The sequence below is a fragment of the Cyanistes caeruleus genome, chromosome 5 (genome assembly GCF_971803275.1).
Source record: "Cyanistes caeruleus chromosome 5, bCyaCae1.hap1.1, whole genome shotgun sequence".
Classification (NCBI taxonomy): domain Eukaryota; kingdom Metazoa; phylum Chordata; class Aves; order Passeriformes; family Paridae; genus Cyanistes; species Cyanistes caeruleus.
The window spans coordinates 31,036,275-31,053,069 of NC_141705.1; the positions used below are offsets into that span (position 1 = coordinate 31,036,275).

At 44.1% G+C, this 16,795-nt stretch overlaps 1 protein-coding gene across 1 annotated transcript; it reads left to right on the plus strand.

Annotated features, from left to right (window-relative positions):
- Positions 1-4,331: 4,331 nt before the first annotated feature.
- LOC111927977 (melatonin receptor type 1A-like) lies at positions 4,332-16,018 on the plus strand. Its single transcript, XM_086889738.1, has 2 exons — positions 4,332-4,753; positions 9,470-16,018. The coding sequence occupies exons 1-2, from the start codon at positions 4,561-4,563 to the stop codon at positions 9,511-9,513; spliced, it is 237 nt and encodes a 78-aa protein (XP_086745864.1). The 5' UTR covers positions 4,332-4,560; the 3' UTR covers positions 9,514-16,018.
- Positions 16,019-16,795: the final 777 nt, after the last annotated feature.

Sequence of the window (16,795 nt, forward strand, 5' to 3'; positions counted from 1 at the left end):
TTTAACTGTTGAGGAAGTGGAATTGCCCCGTAGATGTATCAGCAAGATTTGTGTACTGAGCAACAGCTGTTAAGGGAGGTTTATGGGGAGAATTAAATGACTGTGTCAGTGTGCCAGGAGAGCAGCCCAAGAGGCTGGCAAATGTAATGGTGAAAATGTCTCTGAGCACCACAGTGGAGAGGAGCTCTGGGTTTCCTTTCTTTCCTAGAGTGCTCAAGAACCATCAGCATCATAACTTTCTTCAGCATTACAGGGGAATTAGGAAGGTCTCAAAATAGTAAGGAATGGCACCAGACAGATTCTGCACCCACTTAATTAATGCTAAGCATTCAAGTGAGCAGCTGCTCCTACTCTCCACACTACTGCTCAGCACAGAAACATACTGCCAGTAGGCTTACCTCATTTTTTTCCACCTCTCAGATAGTTTCAGCTTTTCACTACAGAAACACCTATTGTGACTGAGCAGAATAGTCTGCATTTATATATTTCATGCAGCTCCCGGGCTTCTCTGAAGGAGAGAAGGGCACCAAAACATACAGGATATCAGAAGCTGCTGCTTCACTGCCACAGGCACCACAGCTTACTTACCTCCCTGTTCCAGTACAGCCCTCCAAGGCCTTCCTCTCATATTGGTATTCAAGCCAGCCCCTTCCAAGATACCTTATCTGCCATCAGACTCCACAGCTATTTCCTCTGATGGAAGAAAACCGTGGTGAAAACTCCTCCAAGAGGAGATAAATGTTCTGCCTTTTGCCCTCCCATTCCATTTTCTGCCAGGCACCCACACCAGCATGCTCTCAGTACTTGCCCCTGTTACTGACCATCTCAGTCCCATCTACCAGGCAGTCTCCATTCACTGACTCAGAGAACCAGCTGAATTGTTGATTTCTTCTCATGTTTTCTATATTTCCATCTATCTTTTCAGATGGACAGTGCTCCCTCAACTCATCTAATGTCATTGCTGTGTAGTTTTAAGAACTTCTCCACAGGAAAGGCAAACCAGGAGCCAAGGAAAACCTGAGCCCAGGCAGTGCCCACACCAACCAGACCACAGTCTCACAGAACCTAAGAGCAGCAGGCAGAGCCAGATGCTGACAGCAGACTCATGCTGACAACTGATAGCCCTAGACAGGACAAAAAGAAGACCTAGGCTTAGCACTGATCCAGAGAGGCCAGGTTGCATCAACAGGAGACAGGACCAAAACCAAACCTACAACATCATTCCAAGATCAGCCAGGAAACTTGGCTGGAGACAGAATGAGCAACAGGCACGTCCCAAACATTAACTCAAGCAAAACTAAATCAGGACTCTTCTATGACAGATCAGTTCTGTGTTTCTTCATGTAATAAGATCTCTGCCAACACTGCTCATTACAGTGAAGTCAACTCTGATTTAAACTATTATAATATGGAGTGGCTGGCCCAAGTGATTTGCTTGTTCTTGTGCCTTGATCTTATCTTATGCTGCTTTCATGTAAAGCATCATTTAACTTCACTCAGCTGTACTTTAAAAATGCATATGTAGAAAAAGTGTAGAAAATGTGAGTGCAGAAAGACCAGCCTCAGAGGATGTACCAAACATCTGACTGGCTGACTGACTCTGAATGTTGATCAGTGTGAAGAAGCCTGATGTTTTAGATCTGCTCCTCTGCAGTTTTCTCAGCTTGCTTGTTTTGGGTGGCATCTTAGAGCGTCTAACTCCAGAATGTGAGTAAACACATGCAAAACCTTAAAGAGCAGCGTTTTCTAGTATGAGGCATCTCTGTCAAGGTGAGAGGGAGGAAAGAGAAGGTTGTCCCACTCCCTGGTGGGGAATGGGAAGGTGGCTCTTGCAGGAGCCTGCCCCTCATCCTGATGCCCGTCTCCCACTCTACAGGAACCAAATCCAAAACACAGAGCAGCAGCACAAGGCTGTTCTCAATGTGCCATGGCCCTTGCAGGCGCTTGGGTCACCCTTATCTTTCACACAAGGTTTTATGGTAAGTCATCTTCAGTCCCCTTTTCAAGAAGTGCTCCCTTCCCTAAGCATTGCTCTCGCCACATAAGCAGCCTTGCTCCAGAGTACGCTCTTGTCACAAGGCTAAAATGGAATGGATGGAGTGATATCTCCATTCCCCTGTGGGTCTACATTACAAATATGTCACTGAACACCCCAGGAATGAGACAAATAACAGCAGGTCCTACATGGACCAGATTCCCTTTCTTTGAAGCAAAATTCTGGGCTGATCCTCATCGTTGCTCTACCTCCTGGTTAAAAATACCTGACCTTGTGAAACTTCACAGCTCTCTCTGGGCAGCCAGCCCCTGCCTGTCCAGTGAAACACCCGTGGAGGTCTGCTGAGGGCCAGGCGGTTCTGCCTGTCTCCACGTGCATCTGCCCTTGATCTGATATCCCCCTGATACTGGCTCCTCCTATTTTTAATCTTCTCCCACAGCTTGATAACCTACTTGTTATGCACCTACACGGACACATGCACTAGGCTGCCGGGGAGGATGAGGGCGGGGGCTGCTGTGGGTGGATGTGGATGTCGGGACGTGCTCACCACCACCCCCTGGCCAGCAGCTGCGGCGCCGCGCTCAGGGGTTCCTCCCGCAACCTCCTCCCGTAGCGCGGGCTGCTGCTCTCCATCTCCAGCCGTGGATGGGCTTTGCCCTCCTCGGGAACACTGGAAGGAATGCTCTGTAGTGCCGACACATCTCCCCGGCTCTGCTGTTTATCGGGGCGGCGGGAAAACACGCTGCCGGAATATTGAGCATTTAGTTAGTCAATAAGTGATCAAATAAATCAGCGTTTCCCCCACGAAAGACAAGCGGGAAGCCGAGCGGCGCTGCTCCTCGCTCCGCTGCCCGCGGTGGTGTAAGAAAACCGTGCGTGAACGGGAAGCTCGGGGTTTCCCCGGCGCTCAGCCGTGCAGGTCGGGACTGCGGCGCCCGCCCGGTCGGGGGTGCCGCCGCCGCCGCCGCCCTGCCTGTCCGCGCCCCTCCGCGGCTGCGGGCCGGCCGCTCCCGCGCTGTCCTGGCACAGCCGCCGCCTTACGTAACCGCTGCTCACAGCGGGGGCTTTGGTTATCCCCCGCCTCGGCCGCCACCGCACACCGCCAGCCCGGGCGGCCCGGCACAGGCTGCGCGACGCCGGCCCCTCCCGCCCCGCGCAAGGCACGGCCCGCGCTCCGCAGCGCCCGGCACAGGCTGCGCCCCGCCTGGAGGAGCCCCGCGCTCCCTCGGCGGACTCCCCGCTTCCCCTCCCCTCCAGTCGCGGGACCCCCACGGGCGCTCCGGCCGGGAGGGCGGAGGGTGCGCAGGGTATCCTGGCCCCCAGCGCTGCGCTCAGCGGAGAACAGCGCGCGGTGCCATCCGCACTCGCGGCCCCTTATCCTGAATGGCAGAGTGATTCCCACGCCCGCTTTGCTCAGAGATTTTCAACAGCTCTATACCACGCGAGCGAGAAGGTTCAATCAGAAGAAAGCGCCTTTTTTTGTTGTTGTTGTTTTTATTTATTTACCAGAGCGCCCACCGCACGAGAGGGTGAAGGGATACCCTGTTCAGTCAACCGGGTCCTCCTCACGGCTGGGCAATGGCTCCCCGTTCCCTCCTTTGTCTGAAGCAAACGCTGCTTTTGGGGAACGGGGGAGCCAGACCTCGCAGGGCTCGTAGGGGTGGCACAGGGCATCCCCGCTGCCTCTCCCTGTGTCTTCGCCGTGCGGATCGCCCCCGCTGCCCGGGCTGCGGGGGAGGAAGCAGGGCTGCAGGGGAGGAAGGGGGGGCTGCCGTGTCCCCCCCGCCGCCCCCTCGCTGCGGCGGCACGTGGTGCTCCCGGGACGCGGGTCCTCAGACGCCCCCCCTGCCCAGCCAGCCAGCCTCCTTCGCGAGGAGCTTTTTATAGCAGCCCCGACCCGCTCCCCGATGGGAGGTTTCTCGCCGCGCTCACGTTACCGTGCGGGTGCGATGTTAAATAAAGGAGGGGGAGGAGGGGAAGGGAGTTCGGCGGGCGCCTAATTAAGAGCCGGCGTTAACCAGGAGGGCTAAAAATAGCGCCGAGCGCCGCAAACCGCCCAACCGCAGACAGCAACCCCCGTGGATCCCTGCCGCGCCTCCGCCGGTGAATGGAGCGGCCGGCGCTGAATGGAGCGGCCGGGAGCATGAATGGGGAAGCGGAGCGCGCTGTGAATGGGGCGGCGCGGCCGCCGCGGGGGGGCGCTGTGGCGCCGCGGCGGCAGCTGGGGCCGCGGCCGCGCACGTGCCGGCGCGGGGGCGGCTCGGTGTCACCTGGCGGCAGCGGTGGCGGCGGGCGGGGCGGCGGCGCGGGCGGGCTATAAAAGTGTCCCGCCGCGGCACATGCACACTTCGGGGAAACTTCCTGCCTGGAGTGGCGGCGCCGGCCGCCATGGGAGGCGCGCCCGCTCCCGCCGGCCCCGCTCCGCCCTAGGGCGGGCAGCCCCGCGGCGCAGGGCGGCCGCGACCCCCGCCCCGAGCTGACCCGAGCCGCCCCCGCCGGAGGCAGCGCTGGCGAGCGCGCCCGCTCCGCCGGTACCCGGTTGCGCCCTGGGAGGCGGCGGCAGGATGAGAGTGAACGAGAGCGAGCTGAACAGCTCCGTCCTCCCGCGGGACCCGCCGGCCGAGGGCGCCCCGCGCCGCCAGCCCTGGGTGACCTCCGCTTTGGCTGCCATCCTCATCTTCACCATCGCGGTGGACCTGCTGGGCAACCTCCTGGTCATCCTCTCCGTCTACCGCAACAAGAAGCTGCGAAACGCGGGTAAGGGGCGGCGGGGAGGCCCGGGGGCGCCGCCCGGGCTGGGGTGGGCGGGGGTCCCGTGGCCCCGGGATGCGGCGCCGCGGCCTCTTCGTCTGCCGCTGAAACTTTCCCCGAGCGCCCAACTCCGGCGCTGGGCTCTTTGCCTCCGTCCCCAGCTGGCGGTTATCGGCTGTGACAGATGCCAAGAGCTCCGTCTTTCCTGCCGAGTCGGTAATCGAGCGGGAAAGGGTATTTTTAGCTCCCGCCACTGAATCCTGGTGTTATTTTTAGCTCTCGGCAGTTCCCACCTAGCAAAAGGGAATGGCAAGTAAGTCCGTATTTAAGAATGAAATTCAGACACGGTACCGGGGATGCTGCTGCCTTGGCATACAGTGTGTGTCTGTGCATGCTGGATGCTGTTCTTCTGATTGATTTTCTTTGAGTTACAGAAATGTCTCCAGTAACAAATTCTATGGTTGGAGCTTCAAATCAAGCGAATACGAAGTTATAAACATTGCAGGATTCAGACAATTCCCTCCCCCACCTTTGTTCACCTCCTACTTACCGTCTAGGTCTTTGGGGAATGGAAAACATCTAACAGAAAACAGCTTTAGGCACTTAAAAAAAAAAAAATCTCTAATTTTGACAGGATAGAATCTGTGCTGGTCTATTGAGTAAATCCCTCTTAGTTCATGGATTATTGGTCAGACAGGCAGGAACTTCTTCAGATTCATTCTGCTTTATCATGTCAGACCAGCTGCTGTGCACGTGTACCAAATATGTGCACTCCAAGCCCTATGCATCTTTCATTGAAAAAAATACAGGAGCATGGGAAGAGAGCTGTATTGGTAATGAAAGCAGAATTTCACTCACTGACAACTGAGAAGCTGCTTTTATTTTTTTCCACAATTGGGCTGTCAGGGTCTTCATTACTACTGCACTCAGTTCATTAGTCAGTGGTTTAAAATTCATCTGAGGGGGTGAATTTTGAGCCTGGGCTTTGCTCTGAGCTAGCCTGAGGAAGGTATCTTGGGTTGGACTCTGGCAAGCAGTGGCATGCTTATCTTTCTAAGGTTAATTCAGGTAATTCAAGTGGATTGTCTGCTTCAGTTTCATTCTGCCATAGTGGAGTGCCACACACGAGATCAAAATGAAGAGTAACAGATTTTAATTTTTTCCTCCCTACAGTTGCCAATGAGGTAAATTCTGAAAGCTGTAGTATCTTCCTGCTTTCATTGGCAGAAATTTCATTGACGGGAGCCGGCAGGGTAGCACGTGCAATAGCGTGTAATTGAGAGGAGACTCCAACTCCACAAGTCCCAGTGAGCACTTGACTACCCTTGTTCCCTGGACGATTTGTAGGTGGAGGGAGAAAGGGTTGAGACAGGCATGTTACTTGGGTTATTCTAGGGGAATGGGTGATATTCTCCTCCTCCTCCTCCCGAATTAATAAATCTGTGCTTTAGCACTTCTGTGGGTAGTTTGCAATATGGACAAGTCTGGTAAAGTCTGAAATAAACGTGGTGTCTGTTTTCTGGAGACAAAACTGAATCCTTGGTTCTATGTATGTGCATACTCTCTGCTGTAGATACCGTGTAATCCCTCCTGAATCTCAACACGTGCTCACTTGCTCACTCTTACTGCATTTCTTGTTCTTGCCTTTTCTGTCATAGTGACTGTTAAGAACTGCAATAAACTGGCAACAGCTAGGCAAATAGAGCATTCTTCTGAACATAAGTTGTTTGAGACTGGAACATGAACTAGATACTGCTTGACTCTCTGAAATTAAGGATTAATTAAAACAAATAGACACTTGGTGCAATGTGCTAAATAGTTTCTAGTCTTGGTTTAGGAGAAAAATAGGAGCAACCTTTTAAAGTTCTTAAGTTTGAGTTTGTTGGGTTTTTTTTTTCTTTAAAATATGGGGGAGAGGGGTTAGTAAATGGATTTAAAGGACTCTTTGGAAATAACACGAGTTTTAAAAAGGTGTTCTAAGTGTTTGCATAACTTTATTTATGTGAGCACCACTATTAAATTGGGCCTTCAGTTAGGAAGGGGTTACTCAGACAAATAAATTTGTAACAGGGAATAAGTATTTAGAAGACCCTGGCCTATAATTTGTAAGTTTGAAGACTAAAGTCTCCCAAGTCTTGTTTATCCTAATGCAGATTATTCAGGAAGAGACATTAACAATAATCTGATTTATACATACCTTTATACAACTAATTTGTAACTTGGTAATGCCAAAGGCAGTTATGAGTTTTTACAGAAATGTAATAAGAAAGAAACTTCTACTTTTGCAACAACTTATATTAAGTCTTGCTGGCACATTAATTGAGGAAAAAGGACACAGGATGAAAATTCCACTGGAAAAAGGTCAGGGAGGAACAGAAGATGCCTCCTGAAGAAAATGTATCTCACTGAAGATTTTCTTCCCTCTTTGCAAGAGAGGACTAACAGAAATAAGGAGTATATAACTCTTTCACAAAAAGGTGGATTTGGTGGGGGAAAACATCTTGCATCTCTGTCCTACTCCCTATTATATACATATCTATTGGAAGATACTACAAATTGAACCTGTGGACTTACGATTTAAAAAGTGCATTGGGGAATAGTAGGAAGGCCTAGAAAAACCTTCTCAACAAGTGGTGTAACCTTCCTGACAGTCAGAAGGTTAGTAAAAGACACTGATCAAAGCAGAGGAGTCAGTAACTCAAAGAAGTTGGTCTCAGCAAGCGAGGAGTGTCTGATACCACAGACTCCTTCATAGGCACAAGCATGGCTTCAATAGATGCTCTTCTAGACACAGAAGCTGATGATGCAACTGGTAGGATCCTCTTTTATTTAATGTACTTGACTTGTAATAAGTTTAATAGTTCTGGTCTGTTATTTCTTTTATGGTGGCTTGTAATCCAAGAGTTGCCTGACACCAATTCAGTCCTGATGGGAATAGCTGCAATTTAAAGCTGACCTACACAAAGACTGAATTTGGTTTATGATATCTGTAATCTTTTAACTTTGAAACAAAGTTCAAGGGAAACATTCAAGGCATAAGGATTTTAATGACCATATCTCAGTAGCATATTCATGCAGCTTGAACCTTAAACTGTTGTGCTTTCTTTAATAACTAGTTTTTAAAAAGAATGAGAACAGATTGTTTCAGAAAGAAGTTTTGTGTAAATCCTTGTCTCATTTACCATTATAAATATTCATAGATCATTCAGCAGATCCACCCTGGGAAGATGCAATTACTACCCATAGGGAAGGTGTATTAAAAAACTCTTGGTACTTTTAACAAGTGGAATTTTTATTTGAAACTGTCAACATCAAATCAGAGCATCTCAGAAAACCGAGGAGCTCGTTTAAGTGATTTGTGTAATAGTCCACTCAAATGTGGTGATTGCTGGTATCCTTATGCCTTTGTTGTTACCCACACCAAGAAAAACAATGCATCAAGAACAAGGTGAGGGAGCAGTTCTAAGTCTTGGACTGTGGAGATTAGTTTTCTGGTAGTGACATTAAAATGTCAACACACACCCGTTCTTTTTGGTGACAGGCGGATTTGGGTACTCAGTGATTGCAGGGCTGGACCATTCTTAAGGTCAATGAAGAAAGTTTTCTTGAATGGTATTACACCTCTTGCTCTTCTTTCTCTTCCTTTTGAAACTGTTCTCTTGGCCTGGCGGGTTGCTTTTTTTCTGGGTTCTTCGTGTGCTGAGGTCCAGAGGTTCCCTGGCTACCCCCTCCAACAGAGTCCAGTGTGAGAAGGGAGGCCCAGCAGTCTCACCCTCACTCCTGTGTGCTAACACTGTCCTGTCTGCTAACTCTTGGCCTGGGTTGGGAGAATCCAGGGACTGGTGCCCAAGCTGGTGACTAGCACCTACCAAACCAGGGCAGAAAGCTGCATTCACCCGCTTCTCGCTGATCTCTGTTCTGTGATAGGTGTATTTGGGTTTTTGTACTTTTTTCTAGTTTTCCACTTCCTTGGCCCAAATGTTTTGTTGCTAAAACTTTGTTACTAGTGAAGAAGGCATAGAGGAAGTTTGACATTGCTGAGGCCCCAGGGCAACAAGATACAGCTAATTTCACTGGGACTGCACACATGCTTAAACTTACCTATGTGTGGTAACTGCTTTTCTGAATGAGATGGCAATGACAAAGGGAAAAAGCCCCCATGTTCTGTGCTCAATCTGCCTCACCTGCTTTAGATCCCAAGAGTTCTGTGAAGACAGCTCTGTGAGTGCTCAAAAGAATACAATGAACTCAAGGGTAATCTTGAGTAAGGGTAATCTCTCTAAAATCTCTTAAGATCAGTAAAGTCACTCTTGAAAGAACTAAGTAACACAGCTACTTATTTTTTATTTTTTTCCCCCATTCTTTGCTGAATAGTACAGCTGTTCCAGAATTAGGGTTGGGAATCTATCAGTGAGAATTTAATTTTGGAGGCTTTTAAAACTGGCCCTTGGTTTTGATTTAAGCAGTGTAGGAATCTAGTTGTAGAGTGCTCCTCTCTTACTGCATTTTCTAGAATAAAAATTTTTAAATAAGGATGGAGCTGTCTTTTGATATCCAGATTGGAGATATCATCAGCCTTTTCAGAAAAATACTGTTCTTGATGATGTTTTGTTTTTTAGTTTTAAAATTATAATATTAAATGCTCTAGTAAAGATTGTTTTATCTAATGAATGAAACTCCTCTTATGAATTGAGACTAATGAAATCATTCTTTTTGTCACAGGTGAACCGTGGACTTCATTTTGTGCCCTGAGAGACTATGGGTAGTCCGACAAAGACTTGACTCAAGGAAGAGAACTTAGAAGATCAAGTTATAGCACAAATTCAGGGCTCTGATAAAAACTGAGATGTTGATGGCAATGAACATTATTTCAGAAATTAATAACTTCCAGTATTAAATGGTAAGCTGTTTGGGAGAAGGGAAAATATCTAGAGGAGATGCTGAATTTTGCCAATTGTTGAACAGAACTGAGCATAAAAATACAGTTTCAATAAAGTTGTTCCTCAGACTGGTTTTGATTGAATAATTTACTGAATCAAAGGTTTGTTTCAAAGACTTGTTTAAATGATGCTGTGCTGTTAGTGACCCAAAAGAGGTGAGTATTTCAAATAATTAATAATTTATCTTACTAATGTGTCTGTCAAGCTCAGCTATTTATTCTTTTTGCAAGATTCTGCATTTTAAAGTTTTTAGAGACATTGCTTTTTCTAGTTATCTGCTGCCAGTTGGTAGTGACACTCATATGCTCTATTTGCTGTCTCTTTTAAGTCATTTTTTTGGGTGTTTTCCCCTTTCTCATATAGTTTTTTTTTCATCTTTAATTTTGTCATTAGCAATATCCAATTTGCTTTTGATCTTATCTCTTTCCTACTTCTTTTCACGCCATCCACTTTTCTTTTATAACATAGATACTTCATGTCTTTCCAGCAGTCAGACATGGTCAGCAAGTCTAGGTTAGTGACAGAAAATGCTGCCAAGAGTAGGCATCCAGTGCTGGGGTGGCAATGTCCATTCTGTTTCCCTGGTGAGGCTTGCTTTCCTAGGGCAGTAGAAACTTTGCAGTGTCAATTCAATGCTTTGCATCACAGTTCAGTTTTGCAAGGTCAGTAAGGACTTGTCCCCCTTGGTGTTGGCAGTTTTTCTTCTAGTCACATCTCTGAGCTGCCTTAAATACCACAATTCCACTCCTGAGAAACAATAACAGACCTTTGTTTCAGAAAGACAAGTGTTACTAGGAATTCCTCAGGATAACAGAACACAAACTGTTAACAAAGCAAAAAATGTTTGCTTACTGAATGAACAAGTTAACATGTTTATTACATCTAATATGCATAGTTAAGTAATGCTTGGGACTATAATACAAATGCTGCTACTAAACAAATCCAGAGTTCTTTCCAAATGTAGCCCTCCTGAAGTCACTGGTGGGGTAACCAAGGTTTCTGCCTTAAATGATAGAAAAAACTGTAACTTCTTACTTTGTTTTTTAAGAATGGATAAAGTATGCAAATGAACATCACTTAAATTTGGATGACAAGCATGCTGCAAGTTTCTTAATATTTTCTTTTTTTTTTTTTTTCCCGAACAGCAACTGAAAGTAATCAGCAAAGGTATTTACAGCATTTAGATAGTGACTTCTATAGCTTCTAAGTAGCTTTGTGGTAATAACTGACCAGTATGTGTAAAAAGTTTCATGTTCTATACTTTTTTTTTTTTCTTTTAATGAAGAGGCAGACTTCTTGAAATAAAAATTTTCAGCTTATTCTATTAATTTTATAAATTTCCTAATACAGTGCCAGGTTGTATAGATGGATATGCTTTTTTGAAGACCAGCTATTAGACTACTGGTCTTCTTAAAAATTCAGGTCTTGATTATATCAGAGTATATATATATATAAAGCTCATCTGTGCTTGAGTTGGGGACTTAAATTTGGTTGTTTGGGTTTTGGCCTGGGTGGTGGGTTGGGTTTTCTTGGTGGGGGAGGACTCATCTTTTCCATTGCTGGAATTCCAAAAAAGTCCTTCAATGCTTCATTTGGACTCTACCCTCTCCTAAGAACCCCTGCTCTCTAAAATGAGAGAAGATAGAAGCAGTTGATTTTAAACACTTCTATGTGTGATCAAGCACTAAAATTCTTTAGGCAAACACAGACTAAGCAGCTGGAAGGGTTTCAGATTAATTATTTTTTTCAGTTAACACCTTTAACTGAAAGGTAGGTTCAGCTACCTTTGTTGTGTAAGTTGGACTGGATATGTACTTTTTTCATTTAGGTTTACAGAAACCCCATTCAACCTGATGTGTACATGATATTCTACATCTGGTGCTGAAATATAAGGTCTATTTATATCATATTACCATGGGGTTGGTTGTTTGTTTGTTTGGGGCTTGTTTTTGGCTGCAGATGCAAGGTTAGCAAAACTGATTTATCATCAGGGAGAGGTTACCAACAGAGGTAGTTTGCCCCTGTGCTGACAGAGGTCAGCTCCATGCCTGGTATTGAGGTCAATGTGATTTCTTCTGTTTCAGCTGTACCAAGTATAATCCTATTGAGGTTATGGTGCAGCTGCCAGAACTTTGTTACTTGGCTAGACAACATGACCAACTCTGTGGAGATGACCCGAAGTGGTGGATGGGCATGAGTACAGGGATCAGCTTTGAAAATTGATATCAAATCACACCATGCAGAAGTTTCACAAATCTTTGCATTCTGGGAAAAAATTACAAATATTCTTTTTCCCAGTAGTGACTACAGGTTTCATTTTATGTTTCCATTTTCCAGAATGACTGATGAACATTTTTTTGATTCCTTAGTCTACCTTGATTTTTAAGGGCACATTCATCTCCCTGTCTGTATCTGGGAGACAAAAGTATTTTCATTTTCACAGGTGAAATAGTCCAGTACAGCTAGGGTTTGACATTTTTTGTAAAGAATACTTTGAAAATATGGGAGTTGCATATTATGAAGAATCAAAGGTTGCATAAATGCAAATTAATCACTTACTTCAGTTGCATTTTTGTTTCATTTTGGATGAAGAATTAATGGTCTTTAAATAAAAAAGTTTATCTATTTACATTAATACGCCCTGTCTTAATTACAGTAATTATTAAAAAAAACCATTAAAGACGTCTCCATATTATCTCTGACAGTGTAATGCTGAGGCTTGCCTTCTGTCATTTGGGCATTGCAGTGTGCTGCAACTAACATGCAGGTTCACATAATTTTATTTTACTTCTTAAAACCTAGGTTCTTCCACACATTCCCATTATCCATTATTACATCTCTGAACCTTCCCTGAATCTCTGTCACTGAATTAGCTCTCACTTAGAACACAGGGTTCAATGGGACCTTTTTGATCATCAAATACAACTTTCAGATGTTGTAGGAGTTCATGGAAATCCTTTTGAAATCCCCAGCTGAAGAAGAGTGTTGATACATTGGAAGGTGGCTCAGTGAGGTTGTAGATGCTGCATTCCTTGAAGTGTTCAAAGCCAGGCTGGATGATGCTTTGAGCAACCTGGTGTAGTGTAAAGTGTCCCCACCCATAGCAGGGGGTTGGAACTAGATGATCTTTAAGGTTGCTTCCAACCCATTCTATGATTCTCATAATGCCTAAATTCTCATTTGTCTAAATGTATTTTCTGTCAGTTTATATGCTTTTGCTGTTGTACCAATATTACATAGCATTGCTACTCCTGTAATGAGAATAAAAGTATCACCTCTTGACTTTGCTAGTCAAAGAAAGGTTGATATAAAATTCTGTTAGTCTTTTACAAAATAACCTTTCCCCTTTGCAAGAGAGTACCACCTCCAGGAGTATGCCTGATCTCTGGAAATAACTTCCCTAAAAGTGATATCCTGGTTTTACTGAAATCAATAGCAAATCTCTTACCAAGGTCAGTGCCTGTCTTGCTTCACGTTTTATGTCTGCAATACTTGCCAGTGAGTAAGAAGGCTACTATACTGCTCATAGCCTTAAACCCAAAATGTGGTAAGCAGAGGGATCTCCCAGAACTCTGGATTGGAATAGGATTTTTATTGGTTCACTGATAGTGTTGTAATAAAGTTGAATATAGGTAAGGGCCTGACCTGTATTTCCTGGGGTGAGTGCATTATAGGAAGCTACTTACAATTTCATGTATAGTAGGTATGCAAGCTATTAAGTCTGAAAATTGATTCTTCGAGAATACACTTGGGAATAAAGAAAATACAAGAGACCACCCATGATTACTACTGCAGTAGTGTCCTTTGTAGAGTTACAAACTGAAATTGTCACTTAGGTCAAGGACTGGTTGTCCTTGTACTAGCATTGACTGGTCACACAAGTATACTCTTGATATATTTATCCTCTTCTACTTTCTAGGAACTCATTATTCCTTATTGTGTTCATTAATCAGAGTAAATTGGGGTTTTGCTGCTGTAGCCTCACTGTGCAGATGAGTGGTTCTGTTGTGAATTACATCATTATATATATGTATAATATTCCTTTGGAAATTTCTCAGTCTGGCTGTCTGTGACCACTAATTTTTCAGTTCTCTTTTGTTGTTTTTTTTTTGTTGTTGTTGTTTGTTTTCCCCCCCCTTGTCTGAAGAACTGTACTGTTGAGAATCTCTGCAGTGCTTATAAACCCATCTTACTCTCCGTTCCTGATGAGGTAACACATTCCAACACCTGTCGCTAAGGATTTTCATAGCATTGGCTCTGTCTTGTCTTGGGTATGTACAGAACCACATTTGTATTAAAGCATATGTAAATACTACTGGCTTTTACTGTGTTGCAGAAGTTACTCAAATCAAAGGTTGCTTAATTTTGTGTAGTTTGGGTTCATGAATTTACAGATACATCCAGAAATATCTCCTAATTTGGTGGTTTTTGCAGAAAGGAGCTTTTCATTTAACGTTGATTTTTTTTCCCTACTCCAACATCTGCTGGCACATTGTAACTCATACTTTTGTGTATTGCTTGTGGATATACACACTCCAGAAATTACAGTCTCTCATACACAGGAGAACAATATTCAGCATTCCTGAGGGGAGGGAGGACAGTAAGCTTTTCCTCTACCTAGACACAGGTGCTGGCTTTAGTTCTTAGGATGCATCAGAAAAATTTCTGTGTTTTTGTAGTTCATGGTTATTGAGACAGCTACCACAGGAATTTTTGTATTGATGAGTGTCATGTGCACATAATCTTCATTGGCCAAGCTCATTCTAACTGTTCTGGATGCAAACTTTCAGGACTACAGTGTTAACAAAGTAATCCTCATCAAGCTCAGTAGAAGAGCTTTTCATCTTCTCTGTGTACTGGTAAGTATGGAGAAGACAGTAATTTGTGTCTTAGCATATATATCTAATGTCAAGCTCAAAATGCAGTCAGATTTTCTTACTCTTGCAGCAAAGGTTTTTGAAGAATTTTTTGGCGAATAATCTGGTTTTTTGTATTTTCACTTACAAATTTGTGTACATAATGTTGTTTTTTGCAGATCTGATTCCTTTTTCTCTTGCCCATCCAGTGCATCCCACTATTGCAGTGCCTGATAATATTTTCAACTACAAACATTGTATTGGTTGATGGGAAACTGCCTTGATTTTCTAAATTTTTGTGGCATAATACTTGTCTCCTTTGTAGGCAATCTCCAAAAATATTTTGTATTTACCTAACATACCCATTTTTGTTCAATTTCTTCTGCATGTTCCTGGGAATTTGTTGTGCTTCTGCTCATCAGACATTGGCACTTTTTCCTTTGGATGATCCATACCCATTGGGTATTATGCTGAAGATGGCATGAAGATGACTGCTCCTGTACTGAAGAGCAACTCTGCCCTAGTCTTGCTAAATTGTTTTCTCCTGATTTTTTTTTTTTTTTGTTCTGTTTTCCTTTGTTTTTTTCCCCTTCTTTTTTCCACTGAGTATAGATGTCAGGTTTTTTCTGAAAGGCTCTTATTTTAGAGTTGTTATTGACTTGGTTCTCTCCCTCATGGTCTCCTTTACACATTCTGTCAAAACTGGTATTTGTACACCCTGTAAAAATAGAATTCTGAGGTGCTGCCCTACTCCTAGGGGCATTAGCAATACTATCATTTTAAACAAAGTGCTGCTTTTGTAATTATTCCTGGTAAGAATTTCTAATGCATAATTTGTGACAATCTAGGGGAGATCATACAGTTGTGCCAAGCTTGCACTTGTACCTTGTTAATAATGCTTGCAGCTATTGTTCTCTGCAACGTGACCTAAAGATGTGGCTGAATCTTAGAAACGTGGACATGCAGAAGTATGAATGGAAAAAAAAATGAGGTGTACAAGATAAGTTTAAGTAACCTAGTGGGCGTAGAATTTGCAATCTGCTTGTTATTGGTTTGTGCTGGGATATCCCATCTGTCACAAGAGTGATGCATCTTTTCATTGCAAGCTTTTTTCATTGCTAGTGGGTGTTTTTGTTTTCCTTTTCTCAAGCTATTGCAATGGCAGGACTTTGCTGCCAGGATGCTTCCTAGGGTAAAGCTGCCTGAGCACATCTTTCTAGTGCAGACATAACCACCACCAAAGCAGTGAAATGATTTCAAAGATACTTTGCATATATTTAGACATTTGTATTATCTCCTGTCCCTGTATTTACTCAGAAAACTTCCTTAATCAAATTCAAATTTCACAGAGATTTCACCCGTTTCTGTCTTTTGAATTGCTGATCATTGGTTGTGGTGACTGGACAGAATGTTTGCTTACTCTACTCAAAACCAAGAAACTTGCTTGTCTTGCAAATAAATCTCCAAATCATGAATTTGCTTGTGTTGTTTTTTGGTCTCTTATACAGGTGTTCCAATGAAGTAAGTGAAATTTTCAGTAGTGACATTGCAAGGTGCTCCAGTTTTATTTAAGCTAATACCTATTCTGAAGACATATTTACCAGCATTATTTAAAGGATTTATTTTGTTGGAACGTTTCTACATATTCATTTGATAAGTGCAAATGCAGTATGTGGTCAAATTCTTTTTATAGGAACACAAAATGTTGACTTTTTAGCACACTGAAAATAAATGACTGTCTAATGACCATCTGTAAAGTAAAATTATTTTGTGTGTCTTCTATATTCAGAAGCTCTGAGCCTATACTGAGGTAAGAAAAACATGTCATATGAGATGACAAATTAGGAATGCAGTGTAAATGGAAAAATTATATTACTATGTCAGCTATAGTAGGGACTCATTAGTCTGTAATCCTAAACCCAACCTTCCTCTCACAGATGTAATTTTTGAGTTGGTTAGAATCACGTGTACCTGTAGGACTGCTTGGGGCTGGAGTCTCTCTGTCTTAGCATAGACCACTCTCAGGATTAAAAGCCCCATCCCACACCCAGTGACTACAGCTGCAGCAGTTCCAGTGCTCTTGGTGAACAGAAAGGGTCTCACTGCAAACTTTCATTCACTGGAGGTGATTTCAGGGTGTCACTCAGCTAGCAGCCTCAAAAGGGTGCTCTTCTTTCTTGCTTTCTTTAGTTTCTCTTGCTTCTGGAAAAGAAATAGGATGCTTCAGAGGCCAGAATATTTCAAGATGAGTT